Raw genomic sequence first — 23,798 nt, 5'->3', positions numbered from 1 at the left:
TAGCCAATGAGTAAATTTTATGATTTTGACAAGACCCGGAAGCTGCAGTAATATAACGCATCTTGGAGCATTCGTGCTGGAGCATAAGTCGTATTAAAAATATCTTGGGGTTATCCTTGACTATCCTTGAAACTAAACTTTGGCGGGCATGCAACATTGGTGCAGCATCCTATGTTGTCAAAAGCTGTGAAAATGTGGCTCGTGTCTCCTTGGAGAAAGCTCTCCTTAAAAAGCAAGGTGGCCATATATAAAACAATCCTCGTCCCGATTTTGAGATACGGCTTTCCATTTTATGGAATTGCTGCTAAATCACACATAAAGAAAATCCGTACAGCTCAGGGTAAAATACTGAGAACAATGTGCAATGTTTCTTGGTAAAGAAACACATCTAGAACCCTGTCGTTAAAAATATCCCAATTCCTAGTATTAGTTCTCAATAAATATTTAAATGTATAAAATATGTATCTTTGTAAGTAATTAAAAATTAAAAACTGCCTGAAGTAGCAGTTCAATAATTTAATTCTACATGTATTCAAGTTTTTAAAATTAAAATAACAATAAAAAAAAGAATGAAGCTTGAATTAATAAAAGCTATTTTGTATAGTCTAAGCTTAGTTAGCAAAAGCTTAGTGCTTCTAAAGGTCTTAATGGTGTAAATTGTCAAAAGCTTGTTCTAAGAACCAAATTTCGGTTTTGTAAGCAAAGCTGAATTTGAAAATGATTTTGGTTTTGTTAAATAGTAGGGTTTTCGTATTTAAATATTTTATAAGAGAGCTTTTAAATTGTACAGCCCAAAGTCCAAGCGTAAAGAAAGTTTGAAGCTGAAGCTGCCTCAAATTATTTCCATAAAGCTCAAGCTTCCTTAAATTATTTCCATAAAGAGATACTCTCTTGTTCCGAACATTTTAGGACATAACTTTCTATAAAAATCTCAGGTTATGGCAACTAGGGGTGAAAAAGTGGTTTATGGCTTAACCTTATGTTTATAGCATAACATTATACACAAAAAACGATGTGGAGAAAAAGCGAACTTGCAATGAGAAAAAGCTTTTAGGGGTAAATAGTCTAGTGGATCCTGTGTTTACATGTGGATACTATGTTGTGGATTGCTGGCAACGTAACTGGGTATAACAGCTTTCAGGGGTGGACATTCTTTGCTGTACACACAAAAAAACAAACATTAGTTATTGTGGCATAAAATTTAACATGTGCAATTTTCAATAATAATAAGTAGTTAATGCAATGTTTAATGTTTTACTCTCCGAATTTGTTACATATTTATCTTTCCAATTTTTGCTTTTTATCATACGTTTTTTGGGCAGGCCTTTTTAATACGAATGTGCCAATTGTATGTTTATTGTACTTTACTATAAATTTTTTGTCTGCGTGTACCGTATCCTTAACTTGCCACCGAACGACGCATGAATGATGTTAAGTCCTTGTGGCACAAAATGCGCTACCTGATTTCCTTCTAAAGTGATTGATTACTTGACTGATTGCATGAATTATTTTCATTTCAATCAAAGAAATACAATTGTTTTGAAGCTTAAAAAGCAGGGTATTCATTCCAGGTCCCGCGTAGAGTGAATAAGTAGATTTCCATTGGCAGCGGGAGGACAACAAACGGGGAGCAGCACGTGGCGTCCAGTCCAGTGCATCCTTAACATGCATCAACAGCAAGGCTGTTGGCAGTGGCAGTGCCACCGAATTTGTTTACTTTTCACAACATTCCGGCTAGGCGTGTGCGCTGCTAACAGCAGGAGCCTGCCGAGCCGAAGGACACGAAGGACACCCGAGGTGGCCATGTTATGCTCTCGTCTAAGGTCACAGCGCCGACACGATATGCTGGGCCACGTGTCGCGCGGAGTCCGGCTCAGTTGCAGTTGGAAAGTCGAGCCCGCTCCTCGTGGCCACTGACTACTTTCTCGGCTTTCTCGGCTTCCTCGGCTTTCGGAAATGCTGTTGTGTTAGTTTGGACTGTTGTGCGGCATCGGACGCTCCTGCTTTCACAGCCATTCAGTCGAGTGCGTGGTCGTGAGCGAATCGGTCGGGGAGTGCTGGTGACATCAGTCCCATCCGCAGAGCCGCATCCGCATCCGTATCCGAATCGGAGTCTGAGTCCGCAACCGAATCCAAATCCGAGTTGCGAAAAATAGCTGCTGGCAAGCAAGAAGCAACAAAGCAACAAACAAACAAACAAACAAACAAACAAACTGCCGAAAATGTGCGTTCTTTGCAAGGAATGTGAAATCAATGATAAATCCTCGAACGCGTCGTAAAATCACCTCCATCATCTGTCAACATTTTTTTTAAAGGTGTTAGCCACGTATATATATAATATATATATATCCATTTTTTTTGTACAAGTGCCATGTGCAGAGTGCCATGCATATCCATATCCGTGGTGCGTAAAGTTCCTTGAGCAAGCGGTCAGTAATGGTGCAAATAGCCAAACGATAGTGCAATCAGTACTCATGGTACTTTCTCCACTTTCCCCCTCACTTTGCATCCCATTTAGAACACAAATCGGTGGTCGGTCTGGAGTGCTTTGGAGGGAGAGGCAAACCAGAAGATAAAGATTAGTCTCAATGGATCCAGACAATTCATTCGTATCTATGCAAATATTATGACTGGTGAGTGCCCAAGGAAAACCCCTTATCATTAGAAACCTGTGTTGATTGCCAGGGATTTGGCTTAACAATCTCAGCATCTATCAAATGTTTGAAATTGTATCTCATCTCTCAGAAAGAAAAAGTACAAAAAAAATGTGAATTGAATTAATGTTACTTTTCCATTAAACAGCAGAATTTAAGGGATTTACAAAACATTTGGGTATTCATTTAACCATTTTAGATAATAAAAAATAGTGCTTAAATTGAACTTGAATGAAAAAGCTGGTTGTGTTTAAAAACTTCTACATATGTAACTGCCAAAGACATTTTTCCTACTTATTTTAAGGATTTTAGAGAAATTGTAAGGGCTTCTAGGCCAAAGCGCTTCCTTCTACCTGTTACATTAATTTTTCACACTATGTGAGGCGATTTAAAGCACAAAACAGCTTTATTTCCTGTCAAAAAAATCAAATAAACAACGCAACAAATATTAAATTAAATATTTGAGGATATACGATAGCCTATACTAATATTATGAAAACATTCAAAATGAACTTGTAATATATGTACAGACGAGTATTAATTATATTATGGCCAAATTAATAAGATAAGAAACAATAAAAATGATAATCGGCTTGGGATGAAGCAAAACCGTTTTTTGCAATGGCAAAATAAAATGTAATTTTAATTTTAACTATATTTTTAAATGATATCAAGTGCCAATGTAAATGACATGTTTATAAGTCAGCATAAATTGTTCAAAATTATAATAAGGCTTGTGTCGGATTTCGCCATTCACAATTGTTTTTACCAAGAATGAGTAAATAATTTAAACGCTGTCTTTAAATCTCTGCAATGCAGAATTTATTTTGTTTTTTAAGTGCAAGTGATTAACAACATTACAAAAAACATACACTCGAAGGTAAGTGATAGAGCAAATGTATTTTTAATTTAAGTTTATATAAATACCGCAGCTAGCTATTGCTTCTTTTTAGCAAACTTTTGCATGACTGAGTGAATTTGAATTAGGGGCACTCGAAAGGCACAAACATTGTTTAAAAATAGATAATCGCTGGTCGTATTGTATGTGTGTTGTTGTGTATATTGTGTATATGAAATCAGTTGGTTTGGAATCGCTGGAGTTCCATAAATGTTAAACGCGAAAATTGCAATATCAAGCTAAATTGCAGTGTTGAGAAATGTTCTAAGACAACAGAATACAAAATGTACTCGCAAATTAATTGAAATGCGGCACAGTATTGTAAAACATTAAATAATTAATGGCAAATTGCATTCTTGGGTTAAGACCAACAAACATCCTTAGCATCCGTAGCATTTTCGCCCGCTTCGTAGCAAATTTTCAATTCCCCAAAAAATGTAAGTAGATATGCACGCAATTCCATTGTAAATTCATAAAACATTGCTCCATTCCAGGGGAAAGCATGGGACATCCGAAAAAGAAAGCACCACCTTTCTCCTCCTCAATTTAGACGTAGATATGGCGAGGGACTTAACCGTGGGGACAGGGTTATATGGTTATATGTATGTGCTTGTATTGTACCAATCACTTGGGAGCAGCTGGCCAAGAACCTAAATGATAATGGACTGCCGCAGGATGTTTTACGGCCCCAGGGCGATGGGAATTTTTAAGGATGTTATCGAATAAATTTTGAATATAATAATCAGCTCTGCACAGTGCCGCTTTATCTGTCTATTTGTTTCGGTCGTAAGCGTGCGCATAATTATTTATTTATTTATTTATTTTTTAAAGTAAGCCCAATCTCTAGCAACTCTAGTTGAATGTAGTCCAAAATTTAGCTTTGCTTTAGTAAGCAGCAATTGAAATAGCTTTTAAGTCTTAATTACAAAGATCTTCACCAGCTTTTAGCCAATTATATTCTTTACACCAAACTTATATGTTTGTATATGCTTGCTATTAGGTCTATTTAATTTATATATTCGCCATAATTAACAGAAATATCTAGCAAATTAGAAACCAGTAAAACTTCAAATCCGTGCGTTACTCTGAATAATCACATTTCTAAAAAATCTTAAAAAATCATTAACTCTTATTTTGAACTGTATCACTAAATAAGCAATTTAAATTAGACTGTCTACAAAAATATTACAAAAACTAAGATACATTTTAAATAAGAACGGAAGCCAGTTTCTGGAACCCGAAATTTTATACCATTGCATTTTTGACTTTTGTGAAACGATTCAAGTGCATATTTGTTTTAAATAGTATCCTTTGCAATGGTAAATCTTATAATTCACATACAATACTTTTAACTAACATTTCCTTAACTTCTTGCCTGCATATCTCATCCACCAAGTAAATGCTTGATTAGAATTACTTATCGCAGTGTATAAACTGATATATCATATATGTATATACCGATTTTCATAATGTACGGCGATTTGCAATTAGAGAAATATACAAAATTTGCAACAAATAAAAAACAGTTGTATAATTTCTTCATTTTTTTAAAACTTCATCCATTGAATTTGACTCTTAGGCTAAAAAAGCTTATCTCCCGTAAAATTTGGTCAATATTTTATTTGCATTGTTCTAAGCTAGCATTTTTTATTTAATTATTAACTTATAAACAAGATATATTGCAAGTAGTGAGATATAACAAATGTGTATGTTTTTCAGATGGGATTGGCATTTTTCGAATTATGGGCCAAATGAAAATGCGTCAAATTAAAAGAATACGAAGGGCTACGAAGGATTTTTCCAAAGGTAAGTCGAGAAAGTTTTACAAAGGTTATGGTTTTTTATAAGAACCCAAATATGTGTGTACATATCTTATTAGTATATATATAAGTCTGCATAATGTATTCATAATTTATAGAAGTTTCATATCAGCCACTTTATTTAAAACGATTTTATAAAAGTCCAAATTGGTTATTTTTCATGTTGTTTTTATTAAATACCTATTTAATATGCAATGTAATTTGTGTGACTTATAGTGCATGCAATGCATTCGATAAAATAGACATTTTAAAAAATGAAAATTTAAATTTATTTCCAGGCCATAAACTCAAAGTTTGATGCGGATAAACATGACCACGAAAAACGGCGGTTCATCATTTGCATTTAATGCATTTTCCGGATCACGGAAATCACAATGCCCCTAATATGCGGCTGATGATATAATGCCAAATCACCGGAAATACAACAAAATTGTTTGATATTAAATAATATGAATAGTGTTTTAAATAAATGTACATCTTTAAAATAATATTATATTTAAACCTTTGTGTCTTTGTGAACATTTTGCAATATCAGCACATAACTAGTCATTTATTGAAAATCTTGTTTAGAACACAAAATCTTAGCTTCTGGATAAAGGGGAACTGAATGCACGAGATACTATACAATGTCCGAAACCAAAAATTAGCATAATTAGTTACTTAGTTTAAAGCCTAATCATTTCCTTTCGCGAACTAAAATTGTATGCAACTGTTCATTCCTTTGCAGCCTGTCAAAAATGGATCGGCCTGTAAGAGTCGCACAAAACTGTTGCAATTAACCAATTAAGAAAGGAATATACAATCAAAGCTGAGGAATATTAGACGTTTAAGGCGATACAATATGAGAAGTCGATCAAAATTAGAAAGCTAACGAAAAGCGTGGGATTAGAAGAAAGTCAATGGATTCAAAAAGTGACACGAATGCGCACGAACAGTAGTCCGGAAAGCAAAATTCGATTATCGACTATCGATATCGATTATCGATTATCAACACCAATCTAAACACCGAAACACCAAAACACACCGGACGGACACCACAATCAAAATGCAAAACTATGGAAGTGAACTGAAAGGAGGCTGAGTCCCACTAACTACTAACTACCTTCTGCGCCCCCACACTAGATCTAGATCGCGGATATAGGCTATAGAATATTCGAACTCCAAGGCTCAATCGAGTTATGAAGAAGCCAGCACGCAGTCGGCCGGACAATCCATCCTGCCCTGGTCAGGAGAGAACGAGATCCATGAGCTTCCCACAGCCGCACTCATTGCCGGAGGCCACTGCGAACGGTGGCAGAATGCTGGTCTATGGCCTGGGACTTTTAATTATGATACCGGGTGAGTGCCCAGTCCAGTTCAGTCCATCCCTCTCCATGTCCAAACACTTCCGGAAGAAAACATGCCACAAATCCTTGGGGAGTCCTTGTTAAGTCACCTTTTAACCTACCATTCCTACCATTTGCTCCATCTACCATCTAACCAGCTTGTGCGGCTGGACCCCATGAGAAGCGGCTGCTCCACGCCCTTCTGGACAACTACAACAGCCTGGAGCGTCCGGTGGTCAATGAATCCGATCCATTGCAACTGAGCTTCGGACTAACACTCATGCAGATTATCGATGTGGTAAGTGAATACTACTAGTGTTGGGAAGTCCATGACTTTCATACGGGTTAAGACAGAACCAAGAGGCATTGCCCAACTCCTTCAATGTTTTCAATTTTAAAAAGTTTTTATATCTTCGTTTATAATTAATCGATTTGAATAATATCATTCTTGGGTTGGTTATCAGACTACGATTATTTTTCATTTTTCAGGACGAAAAGAATCAACTGCTTATAACGAATATTTGGCTCAAATTGGTAAGTTGTGATGTTTGACTGCAGATTCCTCACATCAGTCGTGGGAAAATGCCAGGGGGCAGTGTGTGTTGATAAGAATCCATTGTTGTCTACTATCAGGAATGGAACGATATGAATCTTCGATGGAATTCGAGTGAGTTCGGTGGTGTGCGGGATCTGCGGATTCCGCCACATCGCCTATGGAAACCGGATGTACTGATGTACAACAGGTAATTCACTTTGCTAAACACTCGCTTTTACTCATATAATGCATGCCTATATGCCCTATGAGTTGCTACAGTAAAGCCTCGATCTCTAACGCCTCTTTCCAGTGCGGACGAGGGCTTCGATGGAACGTACGCCACAAACGTGGTGGTTCGCAACAATGGGAGCTGTCTGTACGTACCGCCTGGTATATTCAAGTCGACGTGCAAGATCGACATTACGTGGTTTCCATTCGACGATCAGAGATGCGAGATGAAGTTTGGCTCGTGGACCTACGACGGGTTTCAGGTAACTACACAGTACTAGCTAGCTACTAACGAATAAGATCTACTTCGTGTATTTCCCAGTTGGACCTGCAGTTGCAGGACGAAGCTGGTGGCGACATTTCTAGCTTTATAACCAATGGCGAATGGGACTTGTTAGGTAGGTTAAGTGCTCCCAGCAAGCCAAGCACACTGCTCTATCTCCCATCTGATTTATTCAGACCCAAGCCTATGAAATGTATCTTATTAATTTCGTAAATAATATCTCCTTCTTCTCTACTCCATCAACAAATCATGTGTCATTTTGAAAAAAAAAAAAATTATCAATACCATTTGCTCAAAAAAAAAAAAAACAACACACGTTAAAATGATTCGAACTTCAACTGACAGGTGTGCCCGGTAAACGAAATGAAATCTACTATAATTGCTGCCCAGAACCTTATATTGACATAACATTCGCCATTTTGATAAGGCGCAAAACGTTGTACTATTTTTTCAATCTGATTGTGCCGTGCGTACTGATCGCCTCCATGGCACTGCTAGGGTTTACACTGCCACCAGATTCTGGTGAAAAGCTTTCGCTTGGTAAGTGTCGTCCAGATGTTCTGGCCTGATCTCCCTGCCCTTCTATCTCTGTGCTCACGAATTTTCACAAACTACCAACTAAATACAAACTACAAACTATACCGATAACCGATAACTGATAATCGATACGATTCGAGCTTAGAACGAAACTAACTTTATTACCCAGTAGTCGAGATTGTGCAAATTACAATGCTACCTTCATTTACTTCTTGTTTGCTTTTGTTTTTAGACATGCTAATGCATCTGGAGTATCTATTGGAATTTAATGTAGATCTTTTGCATGCGACTCTGCAACTCATTCTAGCTACCAACTTGCTCTAAAGAATTCTTCCCAGTGTTTCCATCTTAGAATATTTCTTCATGCTAATGCAGAACCACTTAAGCCAGTGTGAATAGCCTTTTAATTTGCTGCACTCGGTATTCGTTCTAATGAAATTCGTGGCAATATGTGTGACAGAAGTCGCGTAGTGACGAAGCGCGCCGTGAGAAGCCGTCCACGATTTAAAGCGTTCGTCACTATGTTTTTACTTAGTCAAAATACGACCTTGCTTGATTAAATTCTGTTTTTGGCTCAAGAGCCGTTTCATGTGTAAAATAATAAACAATGTGAATCCCGCAAAAAACAAATTTAACAATTTAATAATGAACAAATCTATTTAGTGATATATTTTCACATATATTTGAAGTATGTTAAGTTTGTATTAGATGTTTATTAAATTGAAAACTTGAACACCAACTCAAAAACAGTTTGGTCTAATTTTAAATCCCGAAGTATTAAAAATCATATAAAATATCATTATCAATTGTTGCACATATTTCCACGAATATTATGCATACGTGTACTGAGTTTCGGACGGGATCTGGAAAACTGATCGTGAACTGAATGCTTGTATAAAGTATAATTGCTAGGAAGGGGGTGAGGTTCAGTGCAGAAAATACGGTAGTAGTTTTTTATTGAAGGCAACGAAAGAAAGGTCATAATGGAAATGGCGACCATCCAATAAACCTGGCCAAGACATTGGACATGCAAAGCGGCAGTCGCAAATTCAGGATCATGAGGAGCGGCATCAGCAGGATCACTGGTTATTACAATAAACTATTTTGTTAACGTAATCGTAATAGTGCACGCATTTAATGTGTAATAATCGTGGCAGCGCCTTCAACATATTCCATTGACTAACAAATGAACTTTCGTCTAATTCCATGCCGCCTTCGCTGCATCCGTTCGTTTGAATACTGTGAATCGTGTGAATCATGTGAATCGCCGCCAAACCGAATGAATCATATTGATTGAGTGGCGCTTTAATCCCGTGCTGCTGCCCACTTTCAGGAGTTACAATTCTATTATCGCTTACAGTCTTCCTCAACATGGTGGCCGAAACTATGCCGGCGACCTCCGATGCGGTACCGCTGCTCGGTAAGTAGATCGTGGCCAGAATAATGCATACCGCCAGTCTCAATATCAATCTCAATCTCAATCTCAATCTCAATCTCAATTCAAATCTACGTCTGACTAAGTTTCTAAACTAACGCACCACTCTCAACTCATTCAGCAATCATTAAAGACTCTTCTTTCCGCACAGCTTTGGCGTCTCAGCGTTGAAATAAACCATCACTGATTTTATCTTTTGCCTTTCTTATCAAGAAATTATATTTCTCTGTGAATTGGGGCACACATAAAGGGCTAAACTTTAGCTTCCCAAAATAAAAGAACCCATAATCATCTTGTTACCCCTTGAATGAAGAATCCCTACCCAGCACTATCATAAGTACATACACTGAAACAAGTAGGGAGTTACAAGAACTACAGGCATGCTTTTCGAATTTATGCTAACGTCGCATGTTGTTCAATGTGTTTTTATGTTTTTCATTATACAAAAGAGCATATCCAGGGTATAGAAATTTCGGTTAGAGTATTTAGTTTATGATTGTTCACTTTCAAAAAAAAACGGAAATTAACATCCAGCTTAAAAAGCTAATATCTGAAATTGATAATCACTTTCCAAATCATTGAGGAACCCACAGTAATTATATTCTAAAACAGTTAATGAGACTGTAATTGGTTTTAAATGTTTTTTATTCACTATCAAAAAATATCGATAGTTCATTTTATTAAAATCAAGAAGATTGATTCCTTATAGTAAACGTCTGTATAAATAAATAAACTAATTCAAGTAACTAATACTTGAAAAACAAATACAGCTTGACATGTAGATTATTTCTCATTTCAATTGCAACATTTAAACTGTTTTTAATTTGAAAGCAATTTATTGTTTCACTGTTGAAATTTACTTTGCATGGCAGCACACAGTTAGATAAATATTTTATTAAATGCCCTATTCTCGCACATTTTGCAACCTATTATTAACACATGTTTTCTTCACTGTACAAGTATTTTGACCACGCAATGAAATATAAAACTCGAGTACACACTTTTATGAACTCAAATATTAGTTTTTACTAATTTTAATATTCGTATACCTGTTGTATGCAGCCAAAGTAGAAACATTTTGTTATGAAACTCTAAAGAAAACTGGTAGGGAGTTTTACTTTCTGTCTGCTCCCTGAGCCACAGGTATATTGTTTATACATATTTTTGATTTTCCAGTATTGTATTTCTTGTTTGACTACGATTATCGTGCAACATACATACACACATTTATGGATTTCATTTGTGCAAACTCATTTGGGGAATTTCAAGTCTGTGCAGCGCAGACTTTCTGTTTACTTATCCGTTCGGTTTTCTGTTTGCATTAAATATTAATTTCAATTGATTCGTTTTGGTTTTCGCCAGTGAGATTTCCCAAGGACCACTACCACATAATGTATGCGAAAAAATGTTCTTGTTGGCATGAAGGAACACAAATGCCCGCCTGACTTTTCCATACGTCAAGCATCTCGGACTGAGGAAAATTGGTTTCCACGAAACGAAATCAATTCAACCCTTTCCCACTAAGCGCCACGCAAATACACCGTACACACTCGTACACACATAATCACCCACCCACCCACACGTATATGTTATATATAGTAACACCGATATATGAGTACACCGTTGTAATCCGAGATCTATAACCTTATTCCATCCATCTGCGCCACAATATTTAATGTATTTAATATCCAAAAGCACCAACTAGCTGACATAGGATCTAATATAAACGTATATCCAGAACAGTCGGTTTGTCTGAATTCACGGCGATTAAGGTGGCAGAATTTCCACATACAATTAAGCTTATGTAATCACTTTTCAATACCGCAACTTTATGTTCAAAATCTGTGTTTTCTAAATAAGAAGACAACGTCTTAGAAGCACGCGACTCGAAGAATCTTGTTTCCTAATTTGTTTACAACAACTAAATTAACAATATTTATTTGACGATGTGTAAAAACTAATATTTTGTTTTAAAAACAATTTCCAAACAATTCTCTACGAGTAACTAAAATGCTTTCTCTTTGTTTATTACTTATGGATACTTTAACATGGGCAAAATGCGAAAGAAAATAGAATTCATTTACAGGATTTCGGGTGACATTTTTCGAAACAAAATGTTTCTTTTGAATTTGAAGGTCACTCAACTTGAAGACTTCTTAAATTAATTTATTTCGATGGTGTTTTTGTAGTTTGTGAGCTGTACTGGAGTAACATTATTATCATAGATGATTATTAGAATGGAATATATATTTAATATGTAACAGAATCCAATACTTTTTCGCATATTGTGGTGTAGATACAACCTTCAGCCGAACGATTCCATTTGGTCAACAAATCGTGTTCTTACCATTGCATTTCATTAAAGCTCCTAAAAGTCGACGTTAGTTGTCAAAGTCGATAGCATTACTTTGAAATATCGATAGATTTATTCGTTGTTGCAGTGTTTTCCACTTCACAATAGCTGTTTTGTATGGAAAAGCATGCATATAGGTCTTGATCTGAATCAAAATCAGCATCAGCATCTGATCATTTCAAGAAATAGATGTGTGGATGCCGTCTTCCCTCTTCTTTGACATTATCCTTGTTGTTAATACTCTTCTGAAAGATTTACTCCACATTGAAATGTAGTGTGTACATATTGCTATATTTATTACGTTATTTCCAAAATAAGACTAACTAACTAACGAATACAATCGATGTACACATATGTAACTACTGATTTGCAACACTGAAATATTCGATTATTATAAATATGCATACATGTATGCATTGTGTTTCTACGGACTTGAAATATACCCTATTAACAGCTCACTTTGTTTATAGCTATATTTGAGCCATAAATAGTTATTATTCCATTCATGATAAATTAATAATAATAGTTAGGAGATTTTTTTTCATCTGCCAATAGAGCGAGAACTGACTACATGATTTACGGTATTACATCTGCAGTCATAATTTTTCCGCAGACATCTCTTACATCTTGGACATTTGTTTTATGTTGGCTATTTATGTATGGTTTACTATCTTAACTTTTCGGTTTAACTACCCAGTAGTGTGGTAAACAATAAAATAAATATCTTTATTGCTCCGTTCAATTGTTTGGGCAATTAATACCAAATAAATTTATACACCATAGGCTAGAAGAACTTCCCTCACACTTGTAAATAAAACACAACAAATCGTAACGTATGACTTTCCCACAGATAAATTGTTAAACACAATTTAACGGAAATGCAGTAACTTATTTGTTATTACTTATCCTGTGAACAGGTATTGGAATTCTGCCAACCTTTTCCGTAAACTACACATATGTATCTCAAAGATGATGGCCCTTTGGCTATTTCAGGCATAAACAATATTATAACCATCAATAGTTTGTTTTCACGTACCAATAGAGCTCGGAAAAACATCTGTGTTGGGGGTGAAATCTTTTATTTATATCATAGAAACTCTATAAACATAACACATTTTTAGCATAGTGTCTTATAGTCAGCGAACTTGACTTTTTTACCTTATATATCCTTGAAAATAAAATAGTTAAATATAGAAACCTATAAATCAAAAGCGTCGAAGTGTGTTTAGGCCAAATTTCCGAGTGGTTTACCTTAAGCTTTTACCCTTCAAGATCAAATACTGTGAAGCCATGCATTTTTCAAGCTTACTTGCTGCTTTCCCAACTAGTGACGAGAGTTAGTAGCGAGAAACAATCGATGGTTCTCAAAAAGAATAACAAAAGTAGCGAATACATAACTCATTTGATATTGCCATCGATGTTTTTCCAGCTCTGTTTGCCTCGTTTTTTTTTTTAATTTAAAAAATGAGCGAAAAAATGAATTTATTCAGTTTTGAATCCTGACTATTTTTTGATTCAAAGGCCATGTTTTTAATCCCATTTTTGTATTATTTTATTTTTAGCCCATATGCCCAGATATTTGTTTCGTTGTAACTTAGCAGATTTTTGCATATCTTAGAAAAATCATACTCAAGTATACTTGAAAGAGTATTTGCAATTCATACGCTCAGCGAAACGTGTGTGCCCCAAGAAACATTTAAGCCAAAATTGTACGTACGCCCATAAGCGTTTAATTCTCATGTTCCTCAAGCCACTTACAAAATCATCAAAATAAAAGGTCATTTCAAAAAAATCAGATCAGATCAGATCAGATAAGTGAAATTATTTGAATGGCGAAATGAACTATTTTTTGACCAGCATATGGCGAGTAAATTTGAAGAGTGTAAAGTAGCGAAGCTACAGCCTAATTTTCCAGCAAACCATTCACATCTATATGTTCATCAGTGCGCATTCTAAAAACAGATGACATCTATCTAACATCAATTACTAATCCAAACGCCCTAATCAAGCCAATAAATGTGTACTAATATCATTCTAATAAACCCCATTCCAAATCTCTTAATTCCCACATTAAATTGCAACAACATCGAAAAAAGAAAACCCGATCCAGAACAATAACAATAACAATTACAATAACAACGAACCGTGTGGTAATGAACACAGACAGAGTTTAAAAAACATATATGCCTAAGTTGAAAACTCAACTCAACGATTAAGAAAATTACCAATTAGATCTCGATTTTTAAAATAAAATGATGATTGCGGATAATTGGTTGTACACTCAGTAAAACGAGCAAATGGTTGACATCACCCTGCATTCGAATTTAAGGCGTTAATTATATATTATTTAATATATATATATATACGTGCATATATATGTATGCTTCGCATCCCAAAAACGCCAAATATCCACATCCAGCTTTGAATCGATCAATTTCGGGAATGTCAGCCACTGATGAGTTTTGGTTGCTAGGAGGAAGTGCCATCCGAGGGGCGGGGGTGGGTGTTTTTGGGGAAAGTTTTTAGTTAATTTCACTCGAACAATCTGTGCGAAACGCCCCCTTTTAATATTCCGCCCACACGGCCGAGTTTTATTCAATGGCAGCAAAAGGAAATGGCAGAGATGCCAGCACATCCCGCGTACGTTTTCTATCCCAAAAGTATCATTTTGGATTTCGCGCCCTAATCCCTCCTCACCCGACCCCTAACCCCCCTCCCCCCCTTCCATCCACCACCCCCACTGAATTTTCTTTGGCATTTTACAAAAGTGACTTCTTCATTTTCCGGCATCTGCTCGCCATCGATGTGTACAAAATGAACTTTAAAGGGTCGGCGAGACTTTAGTAAACTGCTTTTGTATTCACGAACCTCAATATTCCCCCCCAAAACCCCCACCACTATTTTCAGATACACACAGGCAGGTGGGCGGCAGGATTTAGCTTATGATTTTTGGGCCTAAAAATGTGCGTTTCGCTTTCCTGTAATAATAAATGAAGTCTCGACTCAGTTTCGGCTGTGGAATATGTCGTGGTATTGCTATACTCGTGGTAATCAAGAGCAGATATTTCGCAAGTAATTTATCATATATTCAATTCTTGGCCTACGTATTTGATTATTTAGGCATTAACTAACTACTTATACTAGCTTACACACTCTTACATACATATATATATTTCCTAACAATTTGCTTCTCGATTCTCTCACAAAGAGCTAACTTATTTTTGTATAATGTCCATAATTTTGCTTATTGTTATAAAATCTTAACTAACTAACTAACTAACAAAATAAAATCCTAGCTACAAAAGCGTTCGATATGTATCTTTAAGATGTACAATTTCTTCATCTTTTTGTTAACAACTAATCCATTCAATAACTAAATGCTTGCTAAATATGAGATAATAATACCGTGGTATATCAGAATGGTTAATCCCAAATGGAAAATGGGAAATGGGAACACGAACACACCTACACTATATCTTCGTTTATGCGTGATCGATTAGGAACTAGGTTAAGAGAAATGTGAACCAATCGAATACTTTTTACAAGTTTGTGTAATTTTTGTGTCCTTCTAGGAACTTATTTCAATTGCATTATGTTTATGGTGGCCTCATCAGTTGTGTCAACCATACTTATCCTCAATTATCATCATAGAAATCCAGATACGCATGAAATGAGTGAATGGGTAATATTTTTATATTCAAATTAACTTTACTACTTTCATACATTGTAAAAAACAAAGAAAAAGAACGAAACCAAAGCGATATGATTTTCTTTCCACATATTTATCACTACATACCGATTATGTTTCGAATTTTTGCATTATTCCACTGCTAAACATATGTATATTTATTGTTTGTTACAAACGTGTTTTGGCTTACCAAAATAAACCGATCATTTTAAATCTATCAATTTAATTGTAAATATCTAGGATACCAATAATAAAAACATCCGTTTGCATCAACCCATACTTTTCGCCCATCAAATACACCGAAACTCAATCACCCACCCACAAAAATTCACCCAGTGACTTGCAAGATATACTCAAGTAAAGCATGAGAGACCAAAATCGAGTTCCCCATCCGTATACATATGTATGTCTTCAACCAGCTAAACTACCACTAAACTTCCTTAACTAACTAAATAAATACCTTTTTCCGCAATGTTTCCAAACTAAAGATCACAAACCTATATACTTAAGAGTTTTAAACACACTAATCGGTCAACTAGCATTTCAATTGGAGGAATATACTCGTAAATTTTATCCTAAATTCACACAAAGTGGTTGAAATGATTTTCACTTAGAGTTTACACTTTTGGTACACAATTGATACTTGATTGTTAACTGACTGTCTTCAAGCGGATTTAAGCTTCATAAGCAACTAACAAACACTACAAATGTTGGCCCATAAACATACAGTTTCTTATCTCAGCTGTAAGAAAGTGTTTAATTCTGATTTTGATTATTTGCAAAATAGGTAGACAAACTATTAATTCGTTTTAATTCAAAATCAAATGCTAATTTAGATTATAATACATGCAGGTTTTTACACAAGTTCACTAATAACTTCACTAAAAAATAATTTCTCAACACTTTAGTAGTTTTAAACACAAACACAAAGGCCGTTTGAAAATCTAATTTAATATCCAACACAATCTTTTTTTTCCTAAAAATCGAAGTGTATCTCTATTTTGTCAACGCTTTCAGACCTTAATGTATATTAAATCTTTAATCTTAAAACTGGCAACATAAAGAGAAGTGTACATCAGAAACTATTGTATTTTCTTTAAAGATTTCTTTTAATTTTTGGCGACTTGTAATTAACAACACTTAAAACATACACAAAGATTAAAAAAGCAAGTGAGGAAACATTTTATTTATATATTTTTCTTAAACGTTAACTATTTATCCTCAAAATTATTCAATGGATTGCAGGTATGTTCGTAAAATGTAAGATTCGATATAATGCCATGCAAAATCAAAAGCGAATGTTATTAATGGTAATCAATTTCCGGATCAAACCATATTTGTTTCAACTCCAACGAGAGGATTTTCAATTCTGAAATTTATTCTGTAATTTATGAATTTGTAAGTAAATTGTGCATTTACTGCCTTTGAATCGTCTGGTGATTGTGATCAAGAGGATAAAAGCCCAAAAGTCGCATTTCAACCTAATCAAATTAATCAATGAAATTAATATAAATTTCAAAAATAATTTTGCAAAATCGATGCAATTAAAACGAATTTTTAATGCAAGATAAATCAGTAACAGTTTAATAACTTACTAATTACAAAAATGCAACCCTGCTCCAAAGTGGAGTCCGACTTACTAACTACTTTTGGATAAACCTTGACAGAGATTATTAAATTAGGTATTCCCCAGGAGTTGCACTCCCCCTTTAGAGCTGTTGATTTAAAACTCTTAAGCATTTAACCCTTGATAAAAAAAAGCTCACCCATATAACGTTCATATGGGGGCTATTACTTCAGACCCGAGTAAATACAGTAGCCATTATTAAAGACCTAAATTCATAGAAGTTTAGAACATGAAATATTGATGAAATCGTTTGTTTTTACCCATCTCTGTTCCACAATTAGTTACTAAGACTATTGACTGTACTTTCGAGAGAGTACTGTATACAATGTTTTGCAAATGTTTAGAGCCACTTCATTCATATACCTTGATTTCCTTTTTTGGTTGATGTTCATGTTCACATGTTTTTCCACATACTAACTAACATACTTAAGAAATCGTCTACCAACAACAGCATCAATAATCACACAAAAATGTTTATTTTTCAACAAAAACTCTGGCCAACAACTACAACTACGCAAACCGGCAACTCAACTACTTTCAACGCAAATGACTCAACTCAATTGCCTCTTCAATTGTTTCTCTCTCTATATATATATATATATATCTTCCTCTTTCTACATGTGTATCTCTCTATCTCTCTCTGTTACTTTAACTATTTAACAAAAAAAAAAAAAAAAAAAAAATATTTAAATATCAACATGGCGACCACAACAACGACGACAATTGCACGTGTCAATAAACTATACAACAAAAAACCAAAAACCAAAATCAATCGTACACACTCATCATCGCTGTCCCACAAAAAACAAAAAAAAAACTCATAATTACCAACAACGAACAACGTTTTAAAAAACAATCGCTAAATATCTGTACGACGAACTGTTAAATAATCCCGAAACTTAAATACCCATCTTTTTGTTCATCCTCGTTTTCATGCTAATTCAACAAAACTTTTAAAATTTAAAAATCTTACAACCAACAACAAAACAAACGCACCTGAAAAAAAAAAACGATTAAACAAAACTTAAAACACTAATCATGAATTAAAAAAAAAAAAAAAAATACTAACATAAACCTAAATGGCATTCATGTTAAAAAAAAAATACTAAAAATTCGTATTGCTATTATTTTTAAACGCATTACCCAACTACACTCCGTCTCTCTGTCGAACTCGCACACACAGATAAGAGTAATATTCCTTTATTGGTTACCTTGCATATTGCGCATGCAAAGACCCGGACAGGTTGGCTACGAATGTCCGCCGCCGCCCTCTTCTTCGAGTTCCTCCAATTCCGGCGAGAAGAAGCAACAGATCCAAAACGTTGAGCTCAAGGAGAGGTACGGTCGCCATGTGGCACCTCGCAGCACAATGCCCCCTCTCTCCCCACCCCTCCCCCCAAACACTGCGGGTCCCCAAAAATGCTTCTAAAAACTCTCTGTGTACTACTAACCCGAAACAGATCCTCCAAGTCTCTGCTGGCCAATGTGCTCGATATAGACGATGATTTCCGATGCAATCATCGATGTGCCAGCGCGACTTTGCCCCACCAGCCCACATATTACAGGACGATGTACAGGTGAGTGGCATTGCAACCCTGCTGCACGATGAATCAGCGATGAATGATGTACTAGCAATGTATCAGCAATTTTGAAAGACGTATTCTGACACTTCTTACTGATTCAACAGCTGTTTCACCGTCTATCTACAAACAAAACTATATTTTATATAAAAAAAATTGTGATTTTTAATTAAGAAAAGTGTTTTTTTTTTATAAAACATTTATGGAAAATTTAAAGCAGTCGTGATGGTACTCGTATCAAATATTAGTACCATGGATCTAATATATTTATATTTATACATATTCAATTATTTAAAACGAAATTTGCCACGCCTTTCTAGCAGTGTAATAACTGTTTCCTGCATATAAGTGCTATTTTCTTTAAAATTGATTAGGATGCCACAGGAAGAATCTAAAGAAATTTATTCAGAAATATGCTAGTTATTTCTGTAAAATCATCTTTTTTATTATACATATCTAGCAATTGGAATGTGAAATGAATTCCCAAGTCTGTGGTGTAGATTAAAATGGTGGATTTTCTTAAAACTGCTAGTACTACCGTTTTTGTGAGAAAGAAAGTAGACAATTACATTTGGATTACCCCGTTTTCAATGGAGGAGAAGACACTTGATGGCAGGTTTCTGGACTTGATTGCCCAATCTAAGACATTACCATAACTCATCCACAGGCAAGGGGACGACGGCAGCGTGGGACCCGTGGGACCAGCTGGTCCAGTTGTGGACGGGCGTTTGCACGAGGCCATTTCCCACACCTGTCTGACATCCTCTGCGGAGTACGAGCTGGCGCTGATACTCAAGGAGCTGCGTTGGATAACAGAACAGGTGGGTCGCTCTCTAGTCTAGAAGGTAATCAAATATGTAGTTTTATGGGGAGATTCCGAGATATAGAAGCCATAGAATGAAACCCTCTGGCAAAGGTGTCGAAAAGTATGCTACACTTTTTTTTTTTAATTTTATTAATTGGAATTTTGCCCATTTCAGCTGAAAAAAGAGGACGAGACAAGCGACATCACACGGGATTGGAAGTTTGCAGCCATGGTCGTCGATCGTTTGTGCCTTATTATTTTCACCTTGTTTACTATTATAGCAACCCTCGCTGTCCTGTTCTCAGCGCCGCATTTCATTGTGAGTGGAGTCCTTGGATGAGTTTCCCATTGCCAGGTCACAAGAATGTTTGCCTTCCCACTCATTGCAGTTCCCGTAAGCGGAGGAGCGATGCTGGGAGAAGCGGGAAAAGCTGGAAAAGCGGGAAAAGCGTGAAAAGTGCGAAATAAGTGGGAAAATGGAGCGGAAAGTGACAGGTGGTGGTCGGCCCGAGGAGTTTTGCGGTTGTATTGTGAAGTATATGAAGCCAATCAAAATATTAGGAACAGAAGCGAACACGAATTCAACAGCCCGAACCTAAGCTTTTCAAACTGAAATACTTTGACAGTCAAAGCGTTTTGCTATTCAACATTTTTATACTTTTAAAGATGTGTCTGATGGTTATAAAAAATATTACAATGAATTGAGATAGTAACGTATGTACGTATGTGAATGCATTTTGTATTGAAAAAACACCAAACAAAAAAAGATAAAAAACACCAAACGAAAACCAAAATAATGTCGGTATAATACAATTACAATAAATTTCCGGGCAATCATAAATGTACGTTGCCGTGTGCATTCAACTTGCCCCTTAGTTACAAAGCAGAGGTTTCTATATCTAAATCGAAAATCGAAAATTGCAAGTCGCTCGTAGAATTGCAATCCACCTCCCCTCATTTAGCCGATTTGAACAGAGAATGACATTTAAGGATATATATACAGCTTCACACTGTTGTTCAACTGAATTAGTATCTAAATACGATAAAATAGTCTGTATGTAGCATTCGAGGCATTTCGAAACCTATGTTCACTTTGTACTGCATATTGGTTTTATCAAGTCTTACTTTCGATCCCATGCTATAACATTTTGATAGACAAAGAACTGTATACACACAGATGTGTTGCTATGATATAAAATGAATAAACGACAAAAGACTAGCAATACGCAAATCAATCACAAGCAAATCAAATGCAAATTGAACGCAAACAAAAGTGAATAGTGAATAGTGGATAGTGAATAGTGAGTGAATTGCTGGAAGTACACTGCAATAGGAGAATGTCATTTATCCGAAATGATCGCACAATAAATTCATAGATACTAACAAGCCAAGTCGAAATTGAAACAACAAATCATAGTTGTGAAACGCAAAACAAAACCAGGCTAACAAATACATACGAGAATACTATTGAAAAATAAGAAAAAAACAAATAACTTGCTAAAATTATCGAATTGCACTCTGCAAATAAGCGAAAGAAAACAGCAAAAGCTGCAAACACAAGACACTGATTGCGATATGCAGTGCGTACACAGGGAGAAATACTTGCTAGCCATTAGAGGAAATGAAATACATACATAGATGCCTATAGCTACACACATATATCACTATATCACACCCAATTCATCAAGTCTTTCCTGCTGATCGTTCGGCGGTTAAACGGTGCTTCAATATATACGGGTGCTTCATAACTAGGCGCCAACATGATTTTAACTTGTATAGTTAAAATTAAATAAACAATTGGCGCAATCATCAAATCAATCAAAAGGGTTCCGTAGAACGTAAAGCAATTTAACGCAATGCTAGTGTAGTCAATTTTGGAGTCCAAGCAGCCTCGACAAATTTTAGGCCTTCAAATTCGCAACTTGGCGAAATGTATTGCATATGGGCGAATATTGTTATATAGCCGATATTTGTAGCGCTTTCAGTCAGTATTTTCCGAACAGTGAAACTTCGCAATGAGGAAACCCCACACTTCGCTGGCCCAAAAGTTTTTTTCCAACCGAGTTCACTGACTTGGCGAGCGAGCTAACTTATCTTAAAAAGAAGAAGCCAACATCATTTGGAAGAAACATAAGCTAAAATTGTATGATAATGTTAAACACAAGTATAAAGTTAACTATTTTTAAATGAAAACAAAATGAAAAACGTGTGTCAACAGCAACGAATGCCGAATATAAAAAGAGCGTTAAATGAAGATATTTCAAGAGAGTATAGTTTTCAGAGCGGCAGAAGGATCGATCGCAGATATTCATTGGATACGAAAGAAATATATATCACTACAGTCAAACTTCCATAACGCAGACAGGCTTCTCTATTTCGTTGGCATCAATCTAAATCGAATCCAATCAATGCCCACGAACCACGGGTCACCATAATCGCATTTCTTTTTTTTTTATTTTTGCTGGCAGATGGCGGTTTGTGTTATCGAAGTTCGACTGTATCTTTGAATTCCCAAAAAAAAAAAAAAATAAATAAACAAGTGCAAGCTAGAATACAAGTTAGATTTAACACATTTTTAAACTAAAATTAAAACAGCAAAAAGTTAACAGAAAATTCATGAGAACCGTAAAAATTTAGAATAAACAAAAAATATGTAAGACCGAAACTGGAAACAATAAAATGTTTACATTTTAGCTAGTGCAAATCGGGCCAATTTCAATTTGAAACAACTGGAATATAACCAATGGGATGTTTTTGAGTTAACATTTTACAAAAATAATAATAACAGCCTGCTTATTTTTATTATTTTGCTACAAATTCTATTGAAGGTAAGATTTTTATTTAGATTTAAGGCTTAATTGTGAATGTTGCCACACCGTTTTACTGGTGTGTGCCCAGGCTGTCAACACAAGCGTTCTTTTTCGAAAGGTTTGGAACTTAGGTTTCTTAAGTGTTGCCAGACCTGCATAGGTTTCAAAATGAAGAATGTGTAACGGCCATTTACAAAATATTATGAAATAGTAAGTTTTTATGTTCATGTGCGTCCATATGGATACATATTATTATCGAATATATTTAAATTTTACTATTTACTCAATGATTTCACAAAAAAACCGGAAATCCATTCAAAAGGTTAGTTATTTGGAAGCAATGGGATAAAATAATGCAGAGAATTGGATTTATTATACCCGTATGAACTTCGAGATCTCAGAAACTAGAAAACCTAGAAGTTTGAGATTTAGCATACAGATTCTAGAGACATAGATGCAGCGCATGTTGTCACGCCCACTCTAACGCCCACAACTGCCACGCTCAAACTTTTGAAAAAATAATATTTTTCATATTTTCATTAGTCTTGTAAATTTCTATCGATTTGATAAAGAAAGACTTTTTGCCGCGCCTTCTTTACTGGGGATGCAATATGGTAATAGCTTTGCATCTCAGCCATTCGATGCGTCATGCAATCGCTGGTAATTGGATAGTTGGGTCAGTGGTGTGGCGTGGAGTGGACTCCGACTCCAGCGCGAACTGGAAGTTCGCCAAGTGTGTGACAATGTGGCGAAATTAGCTGCTAAACCTGCCCCTCCTCATCGCAAATATGTAATTATCGCATGGGCCCTCAGCATCGGTCGCGGTATTATTCTCCTCGCTCTGATCTCGGATGCAGGGAACCGGTTAATGCCGACTGGCCTGCCCGAACTCGGCCAATAAACTAACCGCAAATATGTTGATTCCAAAAATTGAAGACAACACCGCCAGCCCCATCGGCGTTTGGACGCCGCAAATATGTTGGTGCAGTTGCAGTTGTGGATTGGGAAGACGACAGCCATTGTCGCATACATAGCACAGATTTTCAAACGACAGTTTTAGTTTGAACTTGAAATTCTCAATAGCAATTTAGATAGGAAGTTTTCGCACTGCGACCAATTTAAATGGATAGTGCCATTAGATAAACACAGGTGGCGCTAGGCTAACACTCTACTATGCCAGCGCCATCTACATGTTAACTTTTTTTTAAATATTTATAATT

At 35.7% G+C, this 23,798-nt stretch overlaps 1 protein-coding gene across 6 annotated transcripts; it reads left to right on the top strand.

Moving 5' to 3' along the window:
• The first annotated feature begins 1,866 nt into the window (after nucleotides 1-1,866).
• On the top strand, nucleotides 1,867-21,258 carry LOC27208953 (neuronal acetylcholine receptor subunit alpha-7). 6 transcript variants are annotated; one of them, XM_016184483.3, is made up of 16 exons: nucleotides 1,875-2,429; nucleotides 2,519-2,633; nucleotides 6,100-6,710; nucleotides 6,856-6,995; nucleotides 7,187-7,231; nucleotides 7,331-7,440; nucleotides 7,543-7,723; nucleotides 7,783-7,858; nucleotides 8,089-8,283; nucleotides 9,614-9,700; nucleotides 15,641-15,750; nucleotides 18,567-18,721; nucleotides 18,844-18,960; nucleotides 19,631-19,784; nucleotides 19,944-20,087; nucleotides 20,158-21,258. In XM_016184483.3, the coding sequence occupies exons 3-16, from the start codon at nucleotides 6,551-6,553 to the stop codon at nucleotides 20,164-20,166; spliced, it is 1,683 nt and encodes a 560-aa protein (XP_016040005.1). In that variant the 5' UTR covers nucleotides 1,875-2,429; nucleotides 2,519-2,633; nucleotides 6,100-6,550; the 3' UTR covers nucleotides 20,167-21,258. The 6 variants fall into 6 exon arrangements, 5 of the variants coding, with proteins under 5 accessions (XP_016040007.1, XP_016040008.1, XP_016040009.1 ...); XM_039296415.1 differs by lacking the exon at nucleotides 20,158-21,258 and having other exon boundaries at nucleotides 1,874-2,429; nucleotides 19,944-20,108; XR_005544503.2 differs by lacking the exons at nucleotides 15,641-15,750; nucleotides 19,944-20,087; nucleotides 20,158-21,258 and having other exon boundaries at nucleotides 1,870-2,429; nucleotides 18,617-18,721; nucleotides 19,631-19,787.
• Nucleotides 21,259-23,798: the final 2,540 nt, after the last annotated feature.

The sequence above is a fragment of the Drosophila simulans genome, chromosome X (genome assembly GCF_016746395.2).
Source record: "Drosophila simulans strain w501 chromosome X, Prin_Dsim_3.1, whole genome shotgun sequence".
Classification (NCBI taxonomy): Eukaryota; Metazoa; Arthropoda; class Insecta; order Diptera; family Drosophilidae; genus Drosophila; species Drosophila simulans.
Note: the sequence above shows the minus strand (reverse complement) of the source record. Positions and strands in the feature narration are given on the sequence as shown.

Excerpts from the sequence above, each read along its gene's own strand:
- LOC27208953 (XM_039296415.1), top strand. The coding sequence starts at position 6,551 with ATGAAGAAGCCAGCACGCAGTCGGCCGGACAATCCATCCTGCCCTGGT. Across the intron at positions 7,441-7,542 it reads GATGTACTGATGTACAACAG|TGCGGACGAGGGCTTCGATG; the intron begins GTAATTCACTTT and ends GCCTCTTTCCAG. Across the intron at positions 9,701-15,640 it reads CGATGCGGTACCGCTGCTCG|GAACTTATTTCAATTGCATT; the intron begins GTAAGTAGATCG and ends GTGTCCTTCTAG.